Below are 21,626 nucleotides of genomic sequence, written 5' to 3'. Positions count from 1 at the left end.
ATATTCTGCCTATGTGCAGCGGCCAAAATATGTTTTAAATCTCACCATGTGTAGAATATATAATACAATCATAAACAACAAACATACTTTCCTTTTCCTAATAGGATGCTGATGCTAGAAATGTTTTCAATTCTATTTTTTGCCATTATATGTGGCATGACAGGGAACAGCATGATGGTGGATTTTACTTGTCTTGGCTAAAGCTTTTAGCCCCTGCTGGGTTAAGTTAGACTGTCTCACTGTTTTCTTTTTTTACTTGCTTCCTACTTTTTTATTTCCATTTTCATTATTTTATTATATTTGTCTATAATGTGTTTCTGCTTGGTGCATAGAAACATGAGAATCATAATCAGTCTGTTACTTACTCCTACAGCAGCTCTGTGAATTAATATCTTGATTTCAATTCCATTGAAGATGTGTTATCATTTCAAGATCACATAGATTTTGTTTTCTTCTGCAGGTGTATGCATTCAGAAAGTTCAGCATGCTCTCTCAGTGAAGTTCAATGATTAGACAGGATTTGCTTTCTGCAACAAAATGAAAGTTTGATGTGACTTCAAAGAAGCTGTTGTCTTCTGGGTAAAACATCTTCCAGGGCTTACACAGTAAGACAAGTAAAAAGGTTTCCTCTATCTAATGATTGTTGAGAGCTAAGGGAGATAAAAACTTGAATCTTTGCTTTTTGCTTTTTTATTTAATGCTAATGTAGTTTTCAGACAACCAACAGAAAACCACAAAGTGATCAGATGCTCTTTTATCACCAAGTTTTGACAGTAGTGACAGTCACACCTGGACAGCATCACCCTGATCAGCAGCAGTAGGTACGGAAGCCCTCAAAGGCAAGAGAGAAAAAGAATATTAATCAAAGGCAAATTTTTCTGTTTGTTTTGTAATACCTTATTAGGTGTCACTCATTGCTGCATTCTTTAAAGGTACACTATGCAACCGGTGTTGATTTTCCAGTGAGGCTCCCTCCAGAGGGCGAAAGTAAAAGTGCACTGTCGTAAATATGCACAGCTGTTCTCCTGGTTTCTCCGTCAAGCCAGGCGCGGTTGTTTTGAGCTTAGCAGCGAATGACTAACGCTGCGTTCACACTGGATGTAGCTGGCGCGACAGAAGCAGCGAGTTTACATGCAAAGTCAATGGTTGACGCACGTCAAGGCGCAGCAAAAGGTCCCGCGGCGCGTTTTGAGCTGCAGGCGCAGCACGTCTGAGCGGCTGCAGCAGCGCGTCGGGTGCGTTTAACGCAGGGAGAGAGACACAGCGCTGATGATCACTCCTCTTAAACAGTTTATTGACGCCTAAATTAACTTAAAATGCAGAAATCTGCCGGCAGAATATGCAGTTTGGATTATTTAGATGAAAAACACCTACCAGCTGCCGCGGTGAACCGCTGCTGATGAAGGGATCCATACTGTCGGCGCATCCCTGGTATGTGGGGGTCTGAGCGGCTCCGACAGAAAAAATATTGAAGGCAGGATAATAATCTGAATGAACTGACTGCACTGATTACGTTTTCAGGTGTATTTTCTCACTTAAAAACATATTAAAACTACTTTATTCCCACTGATCACAGCAAATATAGCTGCAAGGCAGAGAAAGGATAGTGAAGCTCCGCCCAACGCGCCTCAGACACACTTTTGCAGCCAGAGCAGCAAAGCTGCTTCAGCCGCGCGTCAGAACTAACTGGTACAAGCAGCAAAAATGAAGCAGCAGATGCGATTTTGCTGCTTTTGCTGCGTGAACGTAGCATAACTGCACAAAGATTGCCACTGTGCTAGCAACGAGAATGCTTCTAACTGGGGGCGTGTAGCAGTTCTCGCCGTAAAGCAAGACTGACTCTCACGAGACTTCTGAGCCTGTGGGTGCGGGTTGGTGCTCCTGCAGTTGCAAGTGCAGTATTTCCCCCACAGACCACCAGGGCGGCCGAGAATACCTTTGTTCAACCTGAAATGACTCATTTAGTCATCCATAACGTTATGGAACACATTAATTAACTGAAAAATGTTGCATAGTGTCCCTTTAACTGCATATTTAGAGGGACCTGGTTTTCAAGAATCAAAGTCCCAAATATATTATATATTTTTGCAAAGTAAAATAAGATACAAATAAGGTACATAAACTGTGTATTCTTTGGCCATGGCATGTGGTTATCATATCAACCTTGTATCTTTATAAGCAATTGAGAATTATTTGTAGGAATGATCCGGGATATTTGTAGGACAACATCATAACTACTCTTTCTTCAGGCCAAGACTGTATTTCCCAGATAACCTTAGACTTGCTGTCAGTCAATGCTAATCATAAGTTAACTTAAGGTAAACATGGGTGTAAGAAATAATGTAGCAACAATTTAAATAGTAATCCTTTAATTATTATATTTATTTATGTTTTTGTTATAACAGCTAAATGGAACATAGATAAGGGAGCTTAAAAGACGTTTTAACCTCAAACGACATCAAACAACAGAGTGGGGAAAAACTCTTAGTTTAGACTTCTAAGACTTTTTTTCCTTCACCAGCACAACACACAAAAAAAAACTTTGGTTAATTTCTAAGTCTTTTTTTCTTGCCTTTCGGGGCAGAAAATAATATAAGAAAACAAAAAAACTTATTTTCTCTTTCAGGGCTTCTGTAAGTAGGTCTGTGGGTATGGACCTCCTGTTACATTGTGTCAAACTGTGGGATATCCTGCATGGTAACACTTCCAGGTCTTCTGAAAAACTTGGTCAAGTACTGATGTGAGACTCTTTTTTTTTTTTTTTTTTTTCTTTCATGGACAGGTACCTGCCCAGACCGTACTGAATCCAATTTCCACCTCCCAATACCTGATTCCTTCCAGATCAGTTTCAGATTCCCTGGCTTTGACCTTCATGCCTCACCCTGAATGTCCGGATAGCCCCACCATTTGGATTGATATCCAGAACCTGGCCTTCGTCTGTTTGCCTGTTGAAAGAACTTGAATCTTTTCTGTGCCGATTACTCAGTCTCTGTGTCCCTCCGTGACTGAACTGTCACTTAAAATACGTCCACATTAAAAAAAAAAAATCCAGAAAGAGTTAACTTCTCTTCTTAAACCCATAAATAAATCTTCCTCATCCTTACCTCAAGAACAACATACTTTTATTTTCCTGATTTGATATTTTGGGAATATTAAGCTTTCTCATTCATCTAGAATGATGACAGAAAGAGGAACATAGACTAAAAGGTTTATGCAAGCACTTTTGAACATCAAAAAGATACACAGCTTGTTCTAGACTTTGCTTCGCTGCTTTATTGAAACCAGCTAAACGCAATCTAAAAAAATAAAAAAAAATCAGCTACAGTTAAAATGCCTCTGCACGTAGTCTTTAGGAAGCCTGCTATGCTGCACAGCAAGTTATATGCAAAACAGCAACAGGGTCTCTCTTACCAGAAAGGTTTACCTAAAAGCTGCACTTTTATGGTGTATTCAAGTACAGATCGTACACTTCATGGTTTGAAGATCAAAACCATATAAAAGTGATTTAAACTTTCTTTTTCTCAAAATGTCAGAACATTAAAGGAGCTCTTTGGGCAACATTGGGGATTTCAAGTGATTTTATGTCTATGTTGTATAGTCTGTTTACCCAGGTATTTGCTTTTCTTAATCCTTTAAATATTCAAAATAATCAACTTTGCACTCAGTTCCATTCTGCCCAAATTATGAAGATAAACAAAATAGTAAAAACTATTCTTTCCAAATAATTTCTTAATCCGTTGTTTAGTGCTGGATATATACCATTTACTTTTTTCTCCATTAAATCACACATTGATATTTGACTTTAACAGAAAAGGTCCACAAAGCAACTTAAAACATTCTTCATCATTAAAAATTCATGACATCAGGGCAGCTCACTGCTTAAAGTGCTAAATGCTACAGAGTGTAATTTTCACTGACATCTAGTGGCCAGACTGCAGTGACATGAACCAGTCCCCCACACTTCTCCCTCTCCAACAATACAGAGGCCGTCATGGTACACAATAGCTTCTGCAACGTCAACATTGCCCATCTTGTCAGGTGACGAAGTTTGCTTACATGATAATTTCATTAAGAGTATTTTATTAATCAGTGGAGGATATAGATTTTATATAGGCCTAACTTGCCACACATTCAAGTGTAATGGCAATCTCTACAGACACTAAAGCACCATTTACACTACCCTCTGGCATCAGTAACATTCAGAAAGTTTGGTTATAATTGTGATATTTTATTGTTTGCGGAGAGTCAGGCGAAGAATGTAGCCTTTGGTGAATTTACTTCACAGAGTCGGCTTCTGGGAAGTGCATACGACAAATGATAGTCTTATCAGATCTTACAGACGCAGGAAACAACGACAGACGTTGAGTCTGTTAAGCAGAATCATCAGTGGAAATTGTATGGCACGGTAGGGAAGCTAGTATTTTTATGAATGTCTTAAATTTCATGATTACAGAGGCTGACTGTAAGGAGATGAAGTGGTCTGCTCATGAGCTCTTTGTTATCTGAGAACCGAGCCAGAACTTAACTGTGCCAAGCCCTACTGATGAACTAGTACCAGTTTAGCGTGGTTCGATTAGGTCTGGCACGGTCCGGTTTAGTTGTGCGTGTCATTTACACTCAACAGTTACCTAGGTTACCATGCTCGGACCGCTCTCGGCACGGTTTCAAAAGGGTAGTGTAAATGGGGCTTAGTTTGTCAGCTCTGAGCTGCTTTAGCACAAAGACATCTGCTTCCATACATGTGAGACCCACTCCTATTTAATTATAATTAGCAATTTCTAAGGCAATGCAAACCTAAAGATTGAGATTTTCAGTTCGTAGATGATAAGAAATAACATTTATAATATATCACATTTCAGATAGAAAATTCCTCCAGTTATTACACACTGTTGCTTTAAAGAAATGTAGAAAACAGCCCAAATTACTCAGATCACCTGAACTAAACCTGAGGAACAAATGTGAACAAGTCACCCCTTCATTAGGTTCAGTGTCCTAAAGTGACAGCTCTGTTGCTCAAGCACATTTTGTCATTACACAGAAGACAGTGGATATAAAAGGGTCCAGACAGGTAGTATTGGTGTAGTGGAGCATGAAGTCAGGTGAGTAATGGATGATGACTGAACGGAGAGAAAGGCTGCAGTGACCTTAGAGCTGAGAATGAAGGAGTAGAGTGGATGGAGGTGAGGAGGTGAAGCATCGGTGGAGTGCTGCTCACATCCTGAAATATGCTGGGAAAGCATCAAAGAGACAGAGGAGTGAGAGATCCAATCAGACACACTTGTTTTTGCCCAATTTTTGACTCCTTCTGTGCCATTGTGTGGCTCTACCATCACTATTTATCTCCATTATTTTCTGCCGTAACTAAAAGCCTCCTATGTGAAGCTGATACAGTATGATAAACATCAGCTTCTGTCCAGATGGGGGGATCTGGAGGTCCAGATAAAGATGCTAACATGGGGGACCAAAGGGTCACCTCTACGATAAACTGGGACAAACACATCCTTACTGCAGAGATAATGAGGTTTAAATCAAAGAGATTTTGAGTTTAGCAAATAAAGCTGTAGGGGCCGATGCTGCATTTTGTGCATCAAAAGCTGCTCGTTGTATAAAATGACCTTCATTTTGTTTCCGTGTGAATAAAAAAAGCCTTTTCACCGCCCACATCACACATTTAACACCTCATTACACCAGGCAGATTTATTCTATATTAATTCCTAAACCCTCTGCATTTTAAAGGATTTAATAAGTACATTAAGATTTTTTTCATTTAAACGATATATTGGTCTGATCAAAAGGCTTAATGAATAAATCTGAGTGATGGAATAATTTGCCTGGAACAAGTGCATTGAGGTAGTGCAATCATTATGTTATGTATGTATTATGCAGTACCCTTATTTCAATATAAAGAACAATTGCAGAAAGAATTGCTTTAATGTTCGATTATCGTTGTTGATACGACATGTAGGAGGTTAAACACCACAGTGCTGCATATCTGCCTGCCCTTTCTATGGAGTAGAGATGCAACCCTCCATCATCTTCTTTCTGTACATTTGACTTTACTGCACATACAGTTCAATCCCCAGATATGCCCTGCCAGCCACAGAGTTTTTGACATTTTTAAAATTTTGTAGCATTTGCATCAAAGCTCTATAAAGCAACATACATTCTACCAGCATGGTATCTACACATGTTTATCTAAAACGCTGTAGCAATGACCCAATAATAATCAACCCTTTTTATAAGCCACAGGGAGGGCAATCGTAGTGCAACACAGTAGGTATAAAAACACAGTCAGCTTGACATAACACAATACCTTACATCTATAAAGACAGAAAAATACATCTGATCATTTAAGAAGATCATTAGAAATGTAATGACTGCAGTGACAAAGGATTTTTTTTACAATACTAGGCAGTACGTCGGACATAGGAGTTTGCCCTGAAATCGAGGGCTTGTTGTTTTCCAGCCCCAGCTCCGGCTATCAGTGTTGTTGTGTCCTTGGGCAAGACACTTCACCTGCATTGTCTACTGATGGTGGTCAGAGAGCCTGTTGGCGCCAGTGTACGGCAGCCTCGCTGCTGTCAGTGAGCCCCAGGGCAGCTGTGGCCTCAATGTAGTATGCCACCATCAGTGTATGCATGAAACGGTGAAACGGTGAATGACTGAATGTAATGTAAAGCGCTTTAGTCAAGCCTCCTGACTTGAAAAAACACCATATAAGTACAAGCCATTTACCATTTAAAATATAGTTTTCCCACTCATGGGTATTAGACACCTACGTCCAAAAGGAGGCAACAGGAACTCATAATTAAGAGATGATCCTGTTGCACCAATATACATTTTTAGCATAGATCTAGAACTGTACAGGTAAATGAGATCCCTCAAGTTATTACAGCCTTTTGTGTACTTAAATCTTAAATATTCTTAAGTTCTGTCTTTCATGATTAAAAGTCAAACCAACATACCATGTAAAAATGTAGGCTAGACGGAATAAAGCTTCAATAAAAATTATACATAAAAGTTGAATTCACAGTAAAACAGTTATAACCATAAAGCTTACAATAGAAACAAATGTCCTCTAGTTAAACTTTTTCCATAAAGAGCACAATGACATTATTTAATCTCATGAAACACTATACCAACACTCTGTCTGCCTTTAAGAGTATTCTCTCAACAGGAAACATGCTTTGAGCAGCTAAGAAAAAAAGTCCTCAGGCCAGCTTCCTCAGTGGTTCTGTTTCTAACCTTTTGGATGGAACTCAAAGACTGGGTCTGAGATGTTCAAGTTTAATTCCTCTATCATAAATAACCAGAGTCACAGCAAAGTCTTCTAAGCAACAAATTGAATTGCTCTACCTAGAAAATACATAGGACTGGTTCTGTTCGAGCCCATAGACTGATTTTATTAGGCTGTACTTCAGTGGTGAGAATACATCTCTGAGTTTTTAAAAGGTGTTTAAGACAGATGGGCTTAAAATTTTACATTTATGGTGCCTTTATTCACATGACCAAGCAAGCAATTATCAATCATATAGCACCTTTTTAAAATCCCATAAATGGTCCACAAGATAAAAAGAAAAACCACCAATTAAGTAAAAGCCTTTCTAAATAAGGTGATTTTTAAAAGAATCAGGAGAAACTATGGAGCCCACACAGGCTTCAAGGAACCCTAGTCTTTCTGTGCCCTGTCAGTAATTAACCAAAGGCATATAGATAACTAAAATAATCGGATTTCCTGTGTTGGAACTTTGTTAATACAGGCTGAATGGGCCATCTAATTTCCTTAAAAAGACTAAGTAAAGCAGAAACCTCTAAAGTTTAAAAATTAATAGGAATTACTAGAGTATTATAAATCTTCTCAATTAATCTACAGAAGACTATTAGGACAAAAACGCAGTGTCCTAATCTGAAGTATTAATTTGAAAGGTAAAATCTGAGCAGCGAGGTGCATAAGCAACACTTGATGTTAACGAGGTTTGAGGAATGTATTAAGTATTCTTTAAAGGTTTAATATCACAATGGAAAACAAACTTTACATGGTCTGTCATGGCTAATTATAGAGACAGATTCATTTTCAGATCGAGACAAGATATACATTTAAAACATCTTAGAACCTCAATTACTTCAATTGGTGAGTGATCCAGAAAAATGGTGGAAAAAAAAGAAAAAAGAAAAATGGTGGTGAATACACACACACCCCATAATGTTCTTTGCTCCCCTGGGGTTAAAATTACCACATTACCCAGCATGTCTACCGCAATTAGCATAACAGCGACTCATTTAGATCGAATCGTCACTGACCTTCTTTGCTCATCATCATTGTTCTCTTTCTTTGATATTCCTTTAAATCCTTTTTTTACTGAAACAATAGTGGTTGTTACACCCATTTTTATTGATGTGTTCTTATCAGCGCACTTGGCACCAGGGCACCTTAGGCCTGAGTTAAATAATCAATTTTGTAAGTGTATCTTCTGACCTTTTAATTGTTTTGAAAAGAAAGGGTAGAACTGTCCACCAGTCCCAACCTGGTGGTGAGTTGGATAGAAGTGGAAGCCGAACAGCCTCGGCAGGCCCAAGCAGGTAGTGAGGGTCAGTGGACTGGCAGAATAGAGTGGTGATTCACCTTTGCAAGAAGCCACCTCACATGCCTCCCCTAGTGAAAGTAGAGGCTTGATGCTAGGATTTGTTCCTGTTCATCACCCAGGCTGAAATCAACACAGTGGTCAAAACATTCCACAGTGGGAAGGTTTAAGGGTGGGTGAGATCTGCCCTGAGTACCTTAGATCTCAAGATGTTGCTGGTTTGCTGTGGGTGACAGTGCCCCTGGACTGGCAGACTGGGGTGGTGGTCCTCCATCAAGAGAAGGGGGACTGGAGGGTCTGTTCCTGCTACAGGGAGGTCACACTTCTCAGTCTCAAAGGAAGATCCATGCCAGGAAACTGTAGAGGAGAGTCCATCTGATTGTTGGAACCTCAGTTTCAGGAGGAGCAGTGTAGTTTTTGTCCCAGCTATGGAGTACAGGACCAGCGCTATACCCTTAGCAGAGTGTTCGACAGATCAAAGGAGTTTGCTCAACAGGTCCACATGTGCTTGGTGAACCTGGAAAGGGCATGTAATGGCCTCCCCGGTGGATCCCTGTGGAGGGCACTCCAGGAGAACAAAGTCAGCAGCCCTTTACTAAGGGCCATCCGAGAGTCTGGTCTTCACTGCCAGCATTAAGTTAAACCTGTTTCTGCTGATGTTGGACTCTAGCAGGGCTGCCCTTTGTCACAGATCCTGTTTATAACATTAATGGACAGGATTTCTAGATATAGTCAAGGGCCAGAGGGGCCCACTGCACTATTGTGGTGAAGAGGGAGCCAAAAGGCACAGATCTTGATTTACCTGCCGGTCCCTAGCTTGGTCAGCAATTTTGGATGTGACCAAAAGATGAGATCCCAGATACAAGCAGCTGAGTTACGGTAAGCTGGCCAGGCACTCTTTTAGAGACAGGGCGAAGAGCTTAGCCACCAGGAAAGGTTTGGAATAGAGTTGCCTCTCCTCCACATTGTGATGAGTTAGCTTAGGTGATTGAACTTCTGTTTCTGAGGCACTTCCCACTGGGAGGAGGCCCACGGGACAGCTCAGAACATGCTGGAGGCACGATGTCACCAGGCTTCCCCAAGAGCAGCTGGAGGAGCTGCGTGGGGAAAGGGAAGTCTATACAATACATCTATATTCATCCAAAAACCACATTATGTCAAATGTTTAGATGCACCAAGAATACTAGTGCTGGCCACTAATGATAATAATAATAATAATTGTTGGAAATAAGTCAATAACAAGGTTTATCTATTGCAAAATGTGACAAAAGAAGTAATTTGTTGCACATGATGACTTCTATATACAATGCAAGTATGAAAGTTACTTCAGTTGATTTTGGTTGATGGAGCCCTAAAGCTGGAGAAACAGTTATTTGCAGACATTTAAATGGTTTAACAAGCAGATTTTGCAACATGCAGTTGTACCATTTAGTTTAGGTGAAGCTCTAATATGTTGATACCAATGCTACCAGATTCTAGTTGCTATTAAAAAATAACAACCTACCTTTTCCTACTTTCCTGATTAACTAAAACTAAAAACATTTGTTGTTTTCTTTTTATATTTATTTATACACTATTAGTAAAAAAAAAAAAAAAGATAAAAAGATTATAGAGGTGTGAAAGTGAAAGATGTAACGGGTATGATATTTCTAATAAGGTTATATAATGCAGTATACTATAAAATATTCAGCAATTAGCATACAGCTAAATCATAAGAGAGGCATCTTACTATTGGATTTCCATATTTAATCAAAACTGATATGCAGTTATCTGTATGAAATATTTTAATCCCTCATGACACGGTACTACTACTGCAGGAAATTGTAGCAAACTAATCTAGAGCCACCCTACTGTCCTCCATATGTACTCTCCTGGAGTTACATGGTTCTGATTCTTATGATTTCCTATGTTCTCTGTGACTTTGGAGTTTGTCTTGCCAGATTTCATTTACATCTGGCTAGACAGTCTTGGTTTGACTGGTTTAGCAATGTATGTATTTGTTTGTGGACAGTTCTGCAAACACAAATGTTCTCACAAAGCACAGTGTGACATGTTGGAGGCAAATCAGAGAAGTCTGGGCAGGATAACTGTCTCATGAATGGCAGGGTGCCCAGGGCAGAGATTCACCTCTCCAATTAGAACAACGGGAGAGCAGACACCCTGCTACATCACTGACACAACATAGCGGTATGTTACTGGTCTGTTACGAAACGGATCATTTCTAAATTTAACAGTCTGAAAACTTATTGACATTTGATTGGAAACCATACATTCTGACAGTGCATCTCAAACAACTGGTCTATCTTCAAACCTGGCGACCCCACATCTTATTTCAACATTAATATTGCTTATTTTGTTCCCCAAAATGGCACAAATGTACTAATACTTAAAGATAAATTCTTTATATTTTCTTAATATTGGTATATGCTTCTATGGGTCTTTCAGTGCTAGAAAGGACATGATACAGAACTTATCTCCTAATGAGCTGGCGCAACGTGTTTTAAAGCTTTACTCCATGATATTCCGTCTGATCAGGGCTGATCAGAGCTACAAGATGCATCAACAAAGCTCAGAGAGGGTAAAAGGAGAAGAGTGAGGCCAAGCTTATTTTGCATTGATAGAGAGAAGAAATAATTAGCATAAAATCTCAGGGATCAATATTTTTATGCTTAACCCTTGACTTCACCAAGTCAAGGATCAACATGCAATAAACTGCCTAAAGAAAATGTAAGCATTTTAAAGGAGGTACCTATTTATAACAACATTCAATAGCTTGATATGTTTTTCTAACAATAGATTAAGCTGGTTTGGCAATTTAATATCAAGTATTGTGAAAACAAAGCAGAAAATGTAATGAAAATATGTAATTGAAGGAATATAGGCAGTGCTGATTTTAAATGTGGGTACGTGTGTGATGAATGGTGGCATTGGGAGAAATGGGCCAAATCAACTTAAAAAGTGTTCAGCAGTCCACACAGACAGATCCAATTAGGTCACATCATAAGTTTTTGACCCACATCCTCAGTTAACCCCAGGCATCGAGAACAGAACCTCAGGGACGAACCGGGATAATTGGATCTGTGGCAAATCTCCCATCAAAGGACCAAGAACACATTTATTAGCTGTTCATTTTTGACCAAAGGGGTTAAACTTAGAGGACATTTATGTCTCCAACTGACAGGAAATGTTTTAGCAAAGCATTTCTTGTTAAAAACGTGAAAATTTCTTCATTAAAGGGGACATTTGATGGATCTCATGCTGCCCCATCCTATGAACTTAATCAATTATAAGATGTTGTTTACTGCACATCTCTCTATTGGTTTAAGAGGATACATAGAAAAAGCTTGTAAAAGTCTATTAGATGTTCATAATAAGGAATTCAGCTAGGAAAAAAACTATGTTTCCATAGTTACATGACATGTTGTAAGATTCTCCTAAAACAGATGATGTTCCAGAGTACACTGTACTATGTTAAGGGGTTGGAATATCCGGTTTTTCACATGAAATAGTTAGGTTTAATCAATTCAAAATGACAAAATATGAAAAATTCAACACTTTGCATGACTTCTAATAGAATCTATTCTAAACTACCCCTAAAATTTAAACTCTTGTACTCAAAGTCAAAGGTATAAAGAGTAAAAAGGAATGGTGAGAGTACTGTCCCCTGAGGTGCTCCTGTGCTGCTGACTACCTCGTTAAACACTTGACCCTTCAGTACCTTGCTCTGTTTGTCACAGGTATGAGGGTATCAGCTATATTTCCCAATAAATAATGAATTTCTAGTGTGGAGAAAAAAAGTGCATATTAATTGTGTTTAAACCAAAAGGTCACCAATCTCTTCCACCTTTTTCAAACACACCCAGCAGGCAAAACACTGACTCAGAAAAACAACTTTCCCCATTCGAAAGGTAATTATAAAACATACGTTTATATGAGAAACTGCTTTGCTACTCCTCTGGGAGTCTGTGTGAAAACCAACAAGTAGAATTATTATCTGAACAAATATTCCCTCGGAGCCGTGCTGTTTGGTATTTCTTTTGATAATTTACTGCATAAGTTTTCCAACATGCCTGCCTGTTAACAGAGCACCTCTAACCTACCCGGCTTCATTTGACTTGCTAATGAAAATGTCTTATCAGGAGGTTTCATTAAAATACTTCACAATGAAAGTAAGAACATTTTGTGTTTGCTGTTTGGACATTGAAATAAAGGGTGTGCATGCTCTTATGGGTGATTTGTCCTGCTGCAGATACTCAAATCTTTATACTCCAAACCACACTGTGACGGTGCATTGGTCGAGGCTCCAGACTGCGACTGATTTGCCCTGTCCGTCACGCCCCGATCATCATGGGGCCATTTTTCCACACTGAACCCAACCCCAGCAAGGCGGGGGACCAATTTGTTTTAAGTGGATGGCTCAAAACGGAGAGCTGATGGAAGAGGAGACGCTGCCTCTGCATCCATCCTCTCCTCCCTTTCATATACGGCTTCCTTGACAGCTACACACACAGCTGGATACTTTTATAATGTCATCATGCTGTATAGCTCTTTAGCTATATGTAAACGCACACTGAGTCCTTAGAGAGTAAAGAGTGCTTTACGAATACAGTGAAGTAAAACATTATTTGTCAACCTACATTAAAGGGTTTTAAAGGTATTTAATTTTAATGTGCTGCAAAGCAAACCCTATACATGAGCCTATTTACTTGGTTTGCTTTTGCACAAATCATTCCATAAAAAACAAAATCTACCCAGAACAGGAGGATTACCCTACCAACAATGATGGCATTAAAAAAAAAGAAAAATACAATTTTAGGGATGTGTCAAAGTTAGAGTTCATGCTAAACTTTACCATCAAATGTAATCACAGTAAATGTGGGTAAATGAGAAAAGATGGATGTAAGTACTGTAATAAAACCAATGCAGAGTGTTTATTAAATGAATTAAGGGGCAGATATCGTAAGATCGCTCTTCTTTCTGCTTCTTTTTATTGAAGATTAATTGACTTGAGGGAGTCTGTATTGGTGTGCATATGCATTTTATAGTTATTTTTGAATGAAATAAATAAATAAATTTTTTGTCTATTCTTTGTTTATTTTAAAGCCGGATGAATAAAGGTGGCCTGGCATTGTATTGATTACAATCACTTTCAAGACTTTGTTGGTGCTCTCTTATCCAAGCCTGTAGCTCTGTTTTGATAAATTTCACCAATTTGGTTTAAAGGTAGAATTACTGAAGGTTTTATTGAAACAAAACTGAGGATAAAGAGTTTAAAGAATATTTTTCTCAATTTTATTCTGTCCTATTGTGCTCATCTTTTTTTGACCAGTAGGACGAGTGTTGCTCCAGGAACTTGTAGTTCATGAACTGACTCAGCTCAAACATCCTTAAAAATACAGTTAAATTATGCAATGGCTTTAATTATTGGTACACCAGCTAGTTCAAATGCTCCAGTTGTTTTCAGTCATCTAGGAACCCTTAGTTTTCACTAGTAGCTCCCCAGTTTCAGTGCATAGAGCCTGTGGTCACACTTGCCTTTGAATCCCCCCTTCTCTGCATTATAAGGCCAGGACTGTTAATGTGGACCCACAGGCAGCCACTGTAAGTCACAGCAAAGTCATTACTGAGTTAGCTCAGTGAAAAGATCGTTAGAAATACCCTAAAGCTTTTATGGTCCAGGAGTCACTAAACTTAATGATTTGAAAGTCATGTTTGGGGGATCGTTAAAAAAAAAGCTTAAGCCATTTCGAATAATCACAGTTTATCATCTATGTTTGTGTTTATGCAGAGAATACAGTCCAACCAATGCTAGAGAACACCTGGAACAAGCTGGGATTTAGCTGTTTGCTGATGTGATCTCAAACCACTGAGGGGAAACTAAACTGGGCCACAACATAAAAGGACATTACCAGCCTAACAGGGCATAAACTGCATACATAAAATGGGTCCTATTTGCTCAGATAGGTTCTGGTCTGATTGCTCTGATTGTCTCTAAGCCTCGACGCAAACCAAAACAAAAAGAATCTCATGTTGAGATCAAATCACCATTTAAGGGCATATTAATTCCAGCTAATAACATCATCCATCAGTCAACAGCGGCATCTCAGTAAATGTGAATATTTTAGAAAAAGCTATTCAGATCTAAGATTCTTATAGAGAATATTGGATTAAAATTGGTATTTTTGTCACAGAAATGTCCTGGTATAAGTTGTACCACTGAAGAAGGTGAAGTGGGAGTGTTTTTGAAGTAAGGGTTAATTCCCATCCTCCTTCATTTAAGTGTTGGTCCAATCAAATCACCTGATCAGTAATTCATACAAAAAGAGCCCAGACCGAGCACTGAGTTCAGGTACTGTTCCATCTTCAACAGGCCCACATTTCTGAATTAAGACCCTTTATTATCAGTCTGATGTATGAGGCTACTGTTCTAAGAAAGTGAACAATGGATTTTCATCAAATTTAAGGTAGAAAGATCTAAGTTAAGTTAGATAAAACAGCAAAATGTGTGTTCATCTTTAGAATTACTCTATGTATACATTTGACATTTTTAAAGAATCAATATGAAAAAAACAAAGATCTTCCAAAAGAAGATGACTACTTTCCCTGGTAGATGCAGCAAATGCTGACTTCCTAAATGAACAACACAACTTCTTTGGAAGGTTTGAGGCACTAAACAGCAGTCCAGCAGTGAAAGACGTTCAACACCAGGGAGAGGAAGCACTCAACCTTTACTTAGCTGAAATGAGGAAAACCTTGAGGAGAGTCAACCCAAGAAAGGCCCCAGGCCCCGATAACATACCTGGGCGGGTGTACAACAAGCAGTGTTGGGAAAGTTCTCTTTCTACGTGAACTAGTTCAAAGTTCAGTTCACACATTTTAAAATGAACTAGTTCAGTTCATAGTTCATAATTCAAAATTTTAAACTAAGTTCACAGTTCCAAAAAATGAACTAGTTCATAGTTCTTTTTTTTTTTTTTTTCATATATTGCTCAATTACATCATAGCCTACTGTAGAACCACAGACAGCGATTATTTTATCAGTTATAACACTGAAACTGTGCGTCAGATTTCATCTTCATATCCAGTTTTGAATCCTTATCCAACCAGGGTTTACATTAGCATTGAGGGGACAGCATTTCCCCATTGTTGCTTTAACGCTTTGTTGCTGTCCATTCACTTCACACTAGTAGCAGCTGCAGCTTTCACCCCTACAGTATATTCTCAAAAACATCAGGAAAAATGTTCTGCTTGAATGGTCTTTTTTATGAGGAATTATTAAAAGAAAAACAGGAAAGTAGTCTTTAAGGTGCAAAAGTTTTTTTTATTTTAATAATTTTTTCAATTTGAAATTCCATTTCAGTACATACTAAAAAGGAATACTGGAATCCTGGAAAATTATACCAGGCAGGTTTAACAAACAAGTTACATGAATAGTAAAACCATCAAGAACATTTTACTAACACAAACTGAGGGACCAGGCTGAGGTAGGAATTTAAGGTTACTGAAGTGCGGATTTTTTTACTGAAAGCCGGCGGGCAAAGTTTGCAGAGAAATGTAAGATTGTTGCCATCATCCTCACCGACCACCTGGTCATAAAACTGTTTTAAGTGATCATACTGCTGCTTTTTCGCATCCACGGTCGTCTCCATGCTGCTGTGGCTTCCACTCTGTATTTTGTTTTGATGACGCACGCGGCTGTAGGCTACGACGCTGGTAGCTGGTGTTTTCCCCGCTACATATTAAGGCCTGTTTACGGTTTGATTTAGCCGGGGTTTCGCCTGGAGGGCTGTATAGAAATTTGGCAACCTATTGAACGAAGTTGAACTGAGAGAGCGTGCCGTTCACAGACACCAGAATGAACGAGTTCACAATAACGTTCATCAGGCAGTAATACAGTACGTTCAGTTCACGTTTGCCCAAAATATGAACGAGTTCATGAACTTTCGTTCAATGAACGCGTTCAGGCACAACACTGACAACAAGTGTGGAGATCAGCTGGCTGGTGTCCTCAGAGAAATTTTCAAAACCTCGCTGGACCAATCCATAGTGCCATTATACTTCAAGTCTGCCACCATCATTCCAGTCCCAAAGAAGCCTCGGGTCACCTCACTAAATGAAGACCGGCCTGTCGCATCGACTCCAATCATGATGAAGTGCTTCGAAAGGCCGGTTAAAGAACTCATCATCTATGGTCTCCCCCAGACATTTTCACCTGTTCCAGTTCACCTACCGACCGCCTACCGCTCCACTGGAGATGCCATCTCCTTTGCTATTCACCTGAGCCTAGCACACCTGGAGGAAAAGAACATAGGCTATGCCTGGCCTTCAGTTCAGCTTTCAACACCATCATCCCGCAACATCTGATAGGAAAACTGTAACAGCTGGGCTTCAATACACCCCTCTCTAATTGGTTGATAGACTTCCTCACAGACAGACCTCAGTCATCCGGGTCGGACAGAACACCTCTGATGTCATCCGTCTAAGCACAGGCTCCCCTCAGGGCTGCCTTTTGAGCCTCCTGCTCTTCACCCTGATGACACATGACTGCGTACCCAGGTTCACCACCAATCACATCGTGAAATTCACAGACGACTCCACGATAGTGGACCTCATCAGAGACGACAAGCACGACTAAAGAGAGGAGGTGGAGCAGCTGGTGAACTGTTGCAAAGATAACAGCCTAATCCTGAATGTGGACAAAAAAATGGAGATCATCATTAAACTTGAGCAAGATTGGCCAAAGCATGTTCCACTGCTCATCAACAGCTCAGCTGTAGAGGTTGTCAGCAGCACCAAATTCCTGGGAGTGCACATCACAGACACCCTCACCTGGAATATAAACACCACCTCACTGGTCAAAAGGGAACAAAAGCACATGTACTTCCTGCAGAGGCTGAGGAGAGCCCACCTGCACCCAACCATCCTCACCACCTTCTACAGAAGCCCAACAGAGAGTGTTCTGACCAGCTTTCTCACTGTGTGGTGTGGAGGCTGCAGCGCCTCAGACTGGAAGAAGGTGAGATGAGTAGTAAGAACAGCAGAGAAAATCATAGGGGCTTCTCTTCCCTCCATAAAAGACATTTCACCCCAGCACTGTGTGTCCCAAGCGCGTAATGTTATAAATGACCCCTCAAACCCCCTCCATGGACTGATCTCCCTGCTGCCCTCTGGGTAGAGGCTTCAAAGCATCCGATGGAGGTCCAGCAGATTCCAAAACAGCTTCTTCCCCACTGCCTTCCCCACTGCCACTGCTGAATGTTGAAAAGATCTTCAAATGTTCAAAGATCTTCAGCGTTGAAAGCCTGGCTGAGTTCCATTCAGGGAGATTAGGCTGCAGGTATACAACATCTCAGGAGGACGCGCATCATTTTCAGTCTCTTCCTTTATGCAGACGGGCCTGATAGGTAAAGCTGCATATTCCCACTCCACTACTTTGCTTCCATTTTATTATAACATTATCATTCACACATATACCCAAAACAACATGAAGAGATAAGAATGGTGTGCAATTGACCTTCAGCAAATAGATGACCCATCACCTCATGCATCGTTTTATTCTACTCAACACAATAAAAGAAGATATGAATGTAATAGAGTGGGTTGTATAATAATAATATGTTATTGGTGAATTATTTTTCAGCTCTTTTCAGAGGCAGAGATGCTGAAGACAGTTCAATGTCTATTTTAAACCCTTTTTTAAAGAAAACACACACAGGCATAGCCATTTCCTACACAAAGAATTGAAATCCATCAGACAAAATATAAAACCCTAATTTATGATTTTAATAAAACAGTTGCTGTGTTACGAGCCCTAATCATTCAATAGTTTTCTACATGCAGGCGATCTGATAAAATCCTTACACATATTCAATTTCTGTCATGGTTTTTGCTTGCCTTGACAAATTAAGTTTGCATCTATAAATAAAAAGCAATTCCTTATAAAGGATTGTTCAGTACAGCCGTGACTGATAATAAAGATGAATCCAGTCACAGTGAAGAATAGATAATGTCCTGCCTTTCTCTGCATCCCTCCCTAGAGGACATGAAACTTTTATTAATGCATCCTTCAGACCAAAGCTGAACCAGGTCTCCCTCCAACCAACAACCACAACCTAGGACAATACATCATTGGAAGGAACTGCTTCAGTCTCCTGCCTTTCAGCGGAAACTGGATATTTCCATTAAAAGTATAGAAAAACACATACGGTAACATTTTCTCTGTCAGGCTTTAAATCAAACTAAACTTCTACTGTTTCAGGAGATTTAGGTAACAAAATTGTTTCTCTTTGCTAAATGCCAGAATTATATAATAATAGGAAGAGAGAGAAGTGTCTTATTATTCAGAAGTTTATACCTTTTCTCAATATTTAGTTGTTTAACTGCATTGCTTGAGTCAAAGTTTTGGTTTCCTTCTTCTTAGCTTGCTGGAGTTTTGGCTCCTTATTCTCAGCAGAACCATTATTACTGGTTAACAGCCTCTGGTTGGGACAGTTTTTCAATGTAATGAAATCCTTTAAACGTTCCAGGCTAATCAGACCACAGAACAAGTCTTTTTAGAAGAAAAAATATATATAAATTTATAGTTGTTTATAAAAAAAGATTAACCTGCCCCACTTCAGGTACTGTTTCTGCAGAGTCCATCCCAAAGGAGCAACTTTTTCTCTGAGACAAAGTGGAACTGACCTGATGCCCAGAGAACAACCTGGCTGGCTAATCATAGCCTTCAGGAGGTGGGGGACTGACCCATTCCCCCTCTGCATTCAATTCAAATCATTTTCTCTTCAAAGAGAAAGTGACATAACTCCAAAGTCGTATATGTAGCGACTCCACAGTAAACCCCTCTAAATTACCTTCCACCTACCACATTGTAACAGATTCACCTTCATTTGTGCAACATAATCATTCAGAAGGGCTGCTCAGTGGAACAGTGGGTAGCACTGTTTCCTTCAAGCAAGAAGGTTCCGGGTTCAAATCCCAGTATTTCTGCATGGAGTTAGAATATTCTCCCTGAGCATGCTTGGGTTCTTTTCTGGCTTCCTCCCACAGTCCAAAAATATGACTGTAATTGGTTAATCTAAATTCTCCTTGTGTGTGCGTGAATGGTTGTTTGTCTCTGTTTTGCCCTGCGGTGGACTGGTGCCCTGTCCAGGGTTCACCCCGCCTCTCGCCCGTAGACTGCTGGAGATAGGTACCAGCATCCCTCGCCACCCCGCTTGGGATAAGCGTAAAGGAAAATGATTGATGGATTCACTCAGAGATAATAGTCAACTGGAGCATATATTTATAAACCTTTTTTTTTATCCACCCACACTTTTTTTTGTATCAGCATACATTTATATCATGACAGTAAAATATGTTTGATTCTTTTTTGAAACTGGACTCAAGGATGAACCAGACTTGCTAAGGTCCCCACCTCTGTTCCTGCTACATTTAGAATAGAATTCAATTTTATCGTCTATACACTGTCATAAGTACAAGGCAACGAAATGTAGTTTGCCTCTATCCAGAAGTGCTATACAGAATATAAATATTTCCGACTTCTTTAAGTTTTTCCAAGGTCAAGATCATATTTTTACCAGTATTTGCTTAGCATATATCCAACAGTTCTAGTTACACAAAGAGCAAATAAAATAGCAAAAGGCTAAAAGAAAAGGATAATTACGGAAGTGTATTGCTTCCGTAATCAGGTTATGGCAGTTAAAATCAGACATAATTACGAGATAAAATCTCATAATTATGAGATAGCTGTCTGATTATTTTTTTGTTTGTTTCGGTGAATGCAATACGCTTCCATAGATGATAGAAAAAGAAAAAATAAACACATGTACAGAAAAAGAAATGGCTTGAAATGCTGCTTAATGAACAATGAATAATCAGGTAAGGTGGAATAAAAAAGCAACAACAAAAAAATAACACATTTACATCCTCATGTACTAAAAACAGTTTAAAAGAAGAGTCTTCAAATTTGATTGAAAATGCTTTAATGCTAAGAGGCAGGCTACTCCAGAGTAGAGGACCTGCCACAGCAAAGGCTCCATCTAAGAGAAATAAGCTTAGACCTGAAAATAGACAGCATCGGCTCTGCGGTCGACCTCATGGTGCTTTTCAGAGCATGAATACAAAGTAGCTCAGATAGGAATGAGGGGGGAAGACTATGCAGAGTTTTGAAAATGAAAACTACAATTTTAAATTGGATCCTTTAAGAGACCGAAAGCAGTGAAGGGAAGCCAACACTGGGGTAATATGTATTTTGTTTTCCAACCACTCAGCAAACGAGCTGCAGCTTTTTTTTACTAATTGGAGATGGTGAAAAAAGGGCTGTTCCATGCAGCAGGACTGGGAGATGCAGTGGTCCAGTCCTCAGGTATTAAACAAGTGAACAACATGCAGGGTCACCTTATAGTTTTAGACTTTACATATTGTAACTTCAGGTGGAATTTTTTTTTATTTCCTTATTGTGATATTAAGCAATAGTGAGTCAAATTTATCATAAAATGGAATACATTTTAGACTGATATAATATGAGATGATGAAAAAAAATTATTTTGTAAATTGTAAGTCAGCATTTAGCTGAATGTATTCCCATGAAGGATCGTTACGATGAATCAGTGATTTCATGGAACACGTTTGATCTGCTATTTAGAAATTAAAAACTTCAGAGTGGTGATATTTATAGTAGAGTATTTGTAAATATTATGAAAATAGTCATTTAAACAATTTTTTTCAAGAAACAATTGAATGAAGACAAAAGGTCTGAGATAGTATTTAAGCTTTGTGCTTGAAGTGTAAAGTGTTCAAACAGCACCCTCTTCTGGACGATTTTAGGACTACATATTTTATTTCATTTTAAACCATCATGCAGTTTTGGTTGAGACCAGTGGCTTTTTTGCCATAAGGTGGGTTACCTGTAAGCCGATGCTGCTTGGTGCTCACTCGGTTGTTATTGTGGACCGTGCAGCAGAGGTGGAGCATGGCAAACATGGTCAGGATCATTACCACACTCTGAAGCAACAGTGTCAGCTCAAACTGTTTCCCTATCCTGCA

At 39.3% G+C, this 21,626-nt stretch overlaps 1 protein-coding gene across 3 annotated transcripts in view; it reads right to left on the bottom strand.

The window, feature by feature from the left end:
• The window catches only part of si:dkey-246g23.2 (solute carrier family 66 member 2), a 58,146-nt gene that overhangs the window by 32,607 nt on the left and 3,913 nt on the right, over positions 1-21,626 (bottom strand). For all 3 annotated transcript variants that reach the window (XM_038294006.1, XM_038294005.1, XM_038294004.1), the window contains exon 3: positions 21,488-21,621. In XM_038294006.1, the coding sequence (XP_038149934.1) occupies positions 21,488-21,621 (134 nt within the window). The remainder of the gene's footprint in view (positions 1-21,487; positions 21,622-21,626) is intronic.

Source organism: Cyprinodon tularosa, unplaced genomic scaffold (genome assembly GCF_016077235.1).
Source record: "Cyprinodon tularosa strain WSP-4 unplaced genomic scaffold, ASM1607723v1 ctg332, whole genome shotgun sequence".
NCBI classification, from domain to species: domain Eukaryota; kingdom Metazoa; phylum Chordata; class Actinopteri; order Cyprinodontiformes; family Cyprinodontidae; genus Cyprinodon; species Cyprinodon tularosa.
The sequence above is the reverse complement of the archived record's forward strand: the minus strand, read 5'-3'. Positions and strand labels throughout refer to the sequence as shown.